General features: G+C 35.4%; 1 protein-coding gene and 1 pseudogene across 1 annotated transcript in view; one reads left to right on the forward strand and one right to left on the reverse strand.

Moving 5' to 3' along the window:
• Positions 1-825: 825 nt before the first annotated feature.
• Positions 826-5398, forward strand: LOC107737240 (guanylate cyclase soluble subunit beta-2-like; annotated as a pseudogene).
• Positions 5399-6068: 670 nt separating this feature from the next.
• Positions 6069-8963, reverse strand: part of LOC107737254 (pleckstrin homology domain-containing family A member 3-like) — a 7693-nt gene continuing 4798 nt past the window's right edge. Inside the window, exons 4-8 of the mRNA XM_016548719.1 lie at positions 8624-8760; positions 8305-8475; positions 7440-7483; positions 7249-7358; positions 6069-7047 (exon numbers count right to left, since the gene is read on the reverse strand). Coding sequence (XP_016404205.1) covers positions 6926-7047; positions 7249-7358; positions 7440-7483; positions 8305-8475; positions 8624-8760 — 584 coding nt within the window. The 3' untranslated portion in view covers positions 6069-6925. The remainder of the gene's footprint in view (positions 7048-7248; positions 7359-7439; positions 7484-8304; positions 8476-8623; positions 8761-8963) is intronic.

Below are 8963 nucleotides of genomic sequence, written 5' to 3' on the forward strand. Positions count from 1 at the left end.
GGGTGCCGTCAGAATGAGAGTTAAAACCGTTGATAAAAACATCACAATAATCCACAAGTAATCCACTCGACTCCAGTCCATCAATTAACACCTTGTGACCCCTTTATAATAAACAAATCTATCAGACTTTTTTTTTATTTAAAACTGTTGCCTCTGACTAAAATACGAGTCCTCTATCTATATATTGCTTTTTCCAGTTCAAAATTGGTCTTGCCTGAATCAGGAGAGAAATATGCACAGTTCAAGCACTGTTTACAAGTGAAAACAGTCCAAAACAGTTTTAAACAAATATGCTAATGGTTTTTGATGTATAAGGACAATGGGGCTTTTTCACTGGAGGAAGCTTTATTACAAATCATGGACTCATATTTGGTCAGAAGCGATGGTTCTTAGTTAAAATGCCTTAAATGATAGATTTATATCTTACAAACACGCAGCGTTTCACTTCAGAGAACGCAGGTTAACGAGACGCATTGAACTTCTTTTATCTTGTCATGCGGTGAGCATGCGTGAGACGCTGAATAAGCATTGAGATGCTGTGCAACAGCTAAAGATGTCCATCTAGTGAATGTTTACATAGAAAAACAATAAAAATGCAGTGCAGTGGAACACAGAAACACATGTGAATCGATCCTTACATGATAAAATCATCACGTGTTATATTAAAAATGAACCGCAGGCCAAGTTAACACTTTTGAATTTATACTTGCTACTGATTTTACAATGACATTTGATGTTGGCTTAGTGTTTTGTTTGCGGAATACACATGAAATATGGAACTATGAACTTTATTGTGGTTTGTAACTTGGCACACTTTTTTAGGCCATGAATGCTCCGTTCTTTCTTGTGGAGCGGATGGATGATGGCCGAATTCTCCTTCACTATTACTCAGATAGGAAAGGGCTGTATCAGATCGTGCCAGGTGAGAGTTTTAACATAATCATAACATTTCAAAATATGCATAAAATTCCCAAAATATTTTGCTAGTATAAATGTATTATGCATAAACATATTTTGTTATATTTGTTATATTTTGGTCATTTTTTTATATTTTTAAATATCTTAATATTTTTTAAATATATTTAAATTGTCCAAAACATGTTTTTAATAACTTTGCATTTATCCCTTGACATATATTGTGTAATACACATTTTGAATTTGAGGTTTACATTAAATTTACTTTCAGTGTGAAAACATTTCCTTAGGCTGCGCTGATTACTACATATATTTAGCATATATTTAAAATATATATTTTTGCACTATGGGACTACACATTTTATAAATTACTTTTTTTGTTTTTGTCCTTATAACATCAGTCAGGTATTATCGAGGCTGTGGCAAAGGATTTCTTTGACAGTGAGGTTACGATGACCATTCTGAACCAGTCAGAAGAGGATGAGCGCACTGGAAAGAAGGAACATGTGGTTTTTCACTTGGTACAGAATGAAAAGGTGACCAAAAGAAAGGCCCAACCAAGACTGAAAGGCAGCAATGAGGAAATACAGGCGGAGAAAGAGGTGTGCAAGTCTCTATACTGACAGGAAGACACTGCAGAGCACATGCGACTGCCATGTGTTTCTGTAAATTTGTATTCGTATTTGAACGTCTCTCTATGATTTTCTTTAAGTGATCTGTTTCAAAGTGTCTCTTAGTTTCATTAGTTTCTTAGTTTCACCATCATATATAACACAATAAAGAAGTATCACATTTCAAGTAGTCTTCCCTGCTCAAAGATCAGACACTTCAATCACTTTCATTTTGTATCAGAGACATCATGAATGTTTAAGTAGGTCTAGACACTCAACAGTCTGCTGTCTTTGTATTTTTTAATTTGGAACTAACGTGTGAAAGTATGTAACCATGACAACTGCTATATCAACAGGACAAGGAGGAGACAATGAAGAGGATGAAGGCCAGGTATGCCAGCCTGCAGTTGTGTCCAAGGAAACGATCTCCATGGGAGATTGTGAGGAGCATTGTCATGCTGGGCCAAGGTTTGACAGATATTCATAGCTGCTGTTTTTGCCTTTGACTTTGACTTTCCTCCAGGTTCAAAAAAATCTCGGATTATCAGTGTGCTTTTTACGACCCCACTGTAACGTAAAATTTTCCTATTTTGGCATGGTTAATGGGTTTTACATTTGTGTCTTTCTTGATTAAGGCAATCTGCGACAATCATTCACTCCCAGCTACCCAAAAAGACTGGATTGAAGAACAAGCCTTCTGTAATGCTTTTACCTTTCACATTGTTTTTGATCAAGGTGTAAGTAACTATAACTTTGTATTTATTTTGATTAAAAAAAAAATTCTAATGTTAAAGTACATTAAAACACATTGAGCCATTTTGAACCTTTTTAACAATTTCTTGTATTTTTAGCTGCTGGTGAAGCAAACAGGTGTCAACATTCAGAAGTTTGTTCCCGGACTGCAGACGGCAGGTATCCATCTGGATGAGTACTTCACCATTGTTCACCCAGAGGTCATCTTCAACATCCAGAGCCTCAAGAAGTTCATCAACAGCCAATTTGTGCTGAAAACCAGGAGGGAAATGTTACCAGAGATCCATCAAAACCAGTCCATGCTCAAACTGAGAGGTATTTTATCCTTAGATATTTAATACACGTGATATTTATGCCGTTTTGCGATTATCTGCATGGGTGCATTCTGGTTTCTTTTTGTGTTGATTCCAAAATGTTTTAAAATTTCTTATGTAAAATAAGTCATTTAATTCAGCAATTTTGTGTATATCTGTGTTGTATATCTCATATCATTTGTGGGTGTGTGTGTGTGTGTGTGTTTTAGGACAGATGATGTGGATGGAGCCACTCAACTGCATGATCTATCTGTGCTCTCCTAAGCTACGAAGCCTCCAGGAACTGGAGAAGAGGGGTCTCCATCTGGCCGACATCGCCCAGCACGACACCACGCGAGAGATCTGATCCTGCTCAACCAACAGAGGTTGGCAGAGATTGAGCTGTCTAATCAGCGAGAAAGGAAGAAGGAGGAGTTGAGAATCCTCTCACGCAACTTAGAGATCGAGAAGCAGAAATCAGAAAAGCTGCTTTATGCCATGCTGCCACACGTTGCCAACCAGCTTAAAGAGGGCAAAAGAGTAGAGGCAGGTAATGAAACCAGAGGAGCTCCTAGAACGTTGTTATACTTGTCATTTTTCATGCTTTCATGGATCAGACTCTTTCTGTTAATCTTTCAGGTGAGTTCAAAGTGTGCACCATCCTTTTCAGTGATGTGGTCACATTCACTAACATCTGTGCAGCCTGCGAACCCATTCAAATAGTCAATATGCTCAATGCCATGTACTCCAGATTTGATTGTCTTACAAACATCCACAATGTCTATAAGGTGTGTAGGACAGTGTTCCAACTGTAGACTATTTTTTATTAATAAGCTTCTTGATTTTACTTGATTATATATTAAATTAATATATTCTTTTATAACATTTAACATAATTTAATGTTATTGTTATATAATGTTTTATATTCATATACAAAGCCGTCATGATATCTATATACAGTGGGTACGGAAAGTATTCAGACCCCCTTAAATTTTTCACTCTTTGTTATATTGCAGCCATTTGCTAAAATCATTTAAGTTAATTTTTTTTCCTCATTAATGTACACACAGCACCCCATATTTACAGATTTGTATATTATTTGTATAAGATTTAATATAATTTAATATGATATTATTTTATATTTTATATTCATTTAAAATATTCAAAATTATGTATTATATTACAAATTATATATATATACATATATATACATACATACACACACACACACACACACACACACACACGCATACAAGAAAAGTTATAATCATGAAATTTGAAGGGAAATTATCAGGAAAAAATGATATTGTCTCACAACAGGTGGAGACTGTAGGTGATGCTTACATGGTGGTTGGCGGTGTGCCTGTTCCTACAGACACTCATGCAGAGCGGGTGGCAAACTTTGCCCTCAGTATGAGAATTGCTGCGAGAGAAGTGACTAACCCTATCACACGACAGTCCATACAGGTATGTGTGTTTAAACAGTGAGCTCTATATTAGAATAAGCTTTGTGTGCTCTTGTATCCTATTGTATCTTATCAATCAATAAAAATGTTTGTCACATGGGCTAAATGTATACTTTTGCATATGATGCATTGATCAAAAGTGAGTAAAGACATTTATAATATTACAAAAGATTTCTGTTTCACATAAACGGCGTTCTTTTGAACTTTTTATTCATCAAAGAATCCTGAAAAATGTTTCATGGTTTCCATGATGTTTTCAACACCGAAAATAATAAGAATTGTTCTTGAAATTGTCCAAATCAACATATTAGAATGATTTCTGAAGGATCATGTGACACTGAGTAATGATGCTGAAAATTCAGCTTTGCATCACAGGAATAAATAGCCATTTTAAATATATTCAAATAGAAAATGGTCATTTTAAATTATAATAATATTTCACAATATTACGGTTTTTACTGTGTTTTTGATCAATTAAATGCAGTCTTGGTGAGCATAAGAAACATGTGGGGTTATGGTAAGTTCTGTGGGTGAAGCCACTGAAATTCTTGAGCTGAAACCGAACTCTTCACTTCCTGCCCACAGTGTGTTAAAGGATAAAGGAATCTTTGAGATTGCTGAGAGGGGAGAGATCGAGGTGAAAGGCAAAGGCCTGATGAGAACATACTTCCTGCTGAAGAACCTCCAAAAGAGCGATGAACAGATCATGGGCTTGGTTGATGGAGAGACGTGCGTGTACCAGGAAGACCTGGAGGACGTGACAGATAAGGGTGAGGAAACTCTTGTCAAAACTGATAAATTTAATTTTTCTAACTCTGTAATAGATTTGTTTGATCTTTTTACCTTTTGTGCTCATCAAGGCTGCATTTACTTAAATACAGAAAAATACAGTAATATATTGTGCAACATTTTTACAATTTAAAATAACTGTTTTCTATTTTCATACATATTTTCAAATGTATTTTATTCCTGGGATGGCAAAGCTGAATTGTCAGAAGTGATTACTCCAGCCTTCAGTGTAATATGATCCTTCAGAAATCATTCTAATATTTTGAGTTCTTATTAGTATCAATATTGATGTTGTGGTGCTTAATATTTAATCAGTGTTTTTTACTATGATTTTGCTCAAACTATCATTTGCACAGAAGTAAGTCCAGAAGACACAAATGGTGGGCAGGAAGAGGAAGAGGTTGAGAACCAGAAAAATCCATCACCATCTCTCTGTCCAGGCAAAATCTCCCCTGATCATTTAATTCAGTTCGATGTAACGCCAGCGTACGAAAGCCCAAATGACTTCAAAAAGCTACACAATGGTCTTCATTCAGACAGCATTAGTACCAGGTTCTGCTCAATACTTTAGCCCAACATCACTGAATTAAAACAAGTTTTAAGATTGAAATTCAAGCCTGCCGTTCAGAGGGTCAGTACAACAAATCAACAGCCGTAATCTCAATACCATGTGCTCTGTGCAGTGTATAATTACTGTTTTTCCCAGCTCTCCAAGAAACAGTAGGGGATTTCTTCTTTGTGGACACAGATTTGTCATCTGGGAAAGGCAAAACTCTGCTGATTCCCAGTGCTCCTCGTGCAGCCCGGCTTCATTTACACCTGCTGCTGATGGCCGGCAGTAGAACCACCCCGCTGAGAAAGCTAATCTCCCTCTGGAGAAATTAATCAATTATTATGGGCTGTTTTCATGTGGAGATCAGATGGCAAACACAGATGACCAGAGGTAGATGGACATATGGTTATGAAATATTAGTTTGTGGTCATCTGCGACCTGTTAGATAACATGGGAACTAATTATTCAAAGTGATTCAACAATACGCAATCTGTTTTTCTCTCAAATAAAAACATGGACTGCATGAAAATGTTTCATATGCATTAATAATTCTTCCTTTGCCTGTGTTTGAGGGAAACATGATTATAGTGGATATAAAAAACTAAAAAAAAAAACTAATAAACCTACTAGAAATAACAGATTATTCTCACTAGTTTTTACTTTTTTTTATATGAATGGATCAGATCAATGCAAAAACAACTTTCTGGGGGGAAATCTAGTTATATATATATAATAACAACAAAATGTACTATGCATCATAAAGCAGTAAACAACATTGGGTGAGTAAAACAAATTGACAAGGACTGCATTAAAATGTTTCATTTGTATTATTGATTCTCTCTTTGACTCTGTTTGATCAAACATGACTACAGAAGATAATATTTAAAAAACACCCTCGTACTTATGAAACCCACTTAGATTTTTGGAGATAAAAGAAATAATATTCTTGCTATAGCTTTTTAATCTCGTTTTCCAAACATTACAATAATTAATGGATCTAATTCCTCCATGCGAAGAATTAAGGCAAGAGCAATTTTTAGGGGGAAACTCTAGTAACATACAAAAATAAATAAATGTATTCTGCATCATGAACTAATGGACAACATTGCATGCCGAGTGAATAAAAAAACCAAACTGTCAAAAGTTAATGTCAGCACATATGCACAACCCCTTGGCACAGCAACAAAAACCTTTTCATCAAGGTTCCCATTTAACAAAGGCAATTGCACAACACATTAGAAATCCAGTACAAACTTCAACTCTTCACTGAAGGGATACAGCAATAATTATTTATCACAAAAAAAGGAAAAACATTTTAGCATCAAGGCAAACGAATATCTTAAAATACCTAGAAGAGTATAAACATTCAAATCAGTCTACTGTTTTCTTCATCTGTTTTTATAAAGTGCAACCGAATTCTTCTTCATCAGGAAATGCAACAATAGTTTGTAAAATACATCTACTTTATATAATGCTGCAATCTTTGACTGCATAGCAGTACAAGTTTTGCTTTTATTCCCCATCTCATAAGCCGTCTTGCGTAGTTCAGAGGGAAAGGTCAGATTCTGGAGTGTCAGTTTCCAACAGGAACATTGTGCTTGTTCCAACCTCTTCTGGGATACTTGGATTGGAGTCACCGTTAACGTTGGCTCTGTGGAACATCAAGCCTGTGAAAAAAACAAGAGGCGCATTGATCACTTTTTTATGGCGTGCTCCATTTTTAGGGCCACAACAATATTTATTCCTTCTAGATTCAGTGACTGCTCAACCAACAACATTAGGTGCAAACTAAGCTTTTAGGTCATTCAAGAATTGAATTTGATCTGTGTGTGGGCACAGCGTCAGGTTTAAGTGTGTGTGTGACTCACGCTCCATCTCCTCAGGCCCTCTGTCCCTGTGAGCTTCTGTATCGGAGCATGTCCGCGTCCGCCTCTGGGTGGACTTCTGCAACACCATGCACTCTTTTGGCAAGCTCGACCTTGAAGGAAAACATAAAATTACAGCATAATCTGTCTGCACCAAAAACAAGAAGTCTGTGTGTTGTGTAAACATTTTGTACCTTTCAAAATTGTAGGTGCCAGGATGGCTGATTGAGCGCTTCATCTACACAATGAGCCAAAAAAAAAAAGGTTAGACTTAAAATCACGTGACAGACCAGTGGTGTTATTGTTAATGGAAACTAAATCTATTAAAATGATTTCCGTTAATTGAAATAAAAATAAAACGTAATTAACAGATTAAAAACAAAATTTAGAAACACTGTCTTGGCAATTAATTGAAATAAAGTAAATTTAAAATGGAGTACCGAAATTACTAAAACTGAAATAAAAATAAATGATAAAAATACATAAATATAAAAAGAAAAGCTAATTCAAAATATTGATAAAAACTATAATAGTACTGTAAACAAATACTAAAATAACACTGTCATACATCTTACCACTAAGTGAGTGAACAAAGAATATGTCCAAGTCATATTTCTCCCCAAAATTAAAAAATAAATAACAATACATTATGGATACAGAAAAAGAAGCCTATTTAGTTTTTTGGGGATATTTCCCCCAAGATCTCATTGCTGTGATATAAAAAATATTCTGATTACAATAATGTGAAAAAAAACTTTCACATTTATTTTTTTTTTTTTAAGTATTTAATTATCTGAGATAATGAATTTGGGGTAAAAATAGACTTAAATATTTGATTCATTAATTTAATTGTCATGACAGAGTCAAAAACAAGCTACATATCCTTTTATGTAATTTTTTTTACTATTGATTTCAGGGTCATACATGACTTGGGCATGTCTTCGTAAAATTTACCTGAATAACTTGCCATAAAAATTGTCATACCAACAATTAGAAATAGAAACTTTATCTTGGTACAATTAAGGCAAAATTGTATGTGATTTGTGCTTGTGTCTTTACCCGAGACATTTGGATAAAAGAGGGGGACACAGGGGACATTATGGAATCAGATTGACTGGATTGTAACATATCAGTCTTGAACTTGGAATTGGCAATTTTCATACATTCTTCCAGTGTTTTGATGAAGGTTTCACAGGTGGCACTCAGTAATGAGGACGCCTCGTTCCTCGTCTAGGAAAAAACAGCAGAAAATATGACAAATCAGTTTAAAAGAGTTGATTTCTATGATGATAACTTTTTTATATCACACCCACGTATCTGCAATAATAGTAATGATTACTGTGGTTTGAATGAAAAACAGCTGAGTGAGGTGTCTAACCTCAGTGATGGCCACCGTCGACTCTCCTTCCTGTTCCACTGACTCCTGAATAGTGTGCACTTGCTGCATTAGTAAGTCACAGTACAGGCGCAGCTCTGACATCTTGGTTTTCAGTGATTCTGTGGTTTCTGTTAAATCTGCAAAAACCCATTAGGAGAGGAAATGCAACAGTTAATGGGACTTGATATTGCTCAGGAGTCAAGATTACTGATGCGCAACTAGGAAACATGAATTCGGTATATGAAAGCCTTTTGTCTGTGATGTGAATTTCCCACTGGACTTTAATACACTCTGTGTGTGTGTGTGTGTGTGTGTGTGTGTGTGTGTATATATATATATA

The sequence above is a fragment of the Sinocyclocheilus rhinocerous genome, unplaced genomic scaffold, assembly GCF_001515625.1.
Source record: "Sinocyclocheilus rhinocerous isolate Xijiao unplaced genomic scaffold, SAMN03320098_v1.1 scaffold1275, whole genome shotgun sequence".
Taxonomy (NCBI): Eukaryota; Metazoa; Chordata; class Actinopteri; order Cypriniformes; family Cyprinidae; genus Sinocyclocheilus; species Sinocyclocheilus rhinocerous.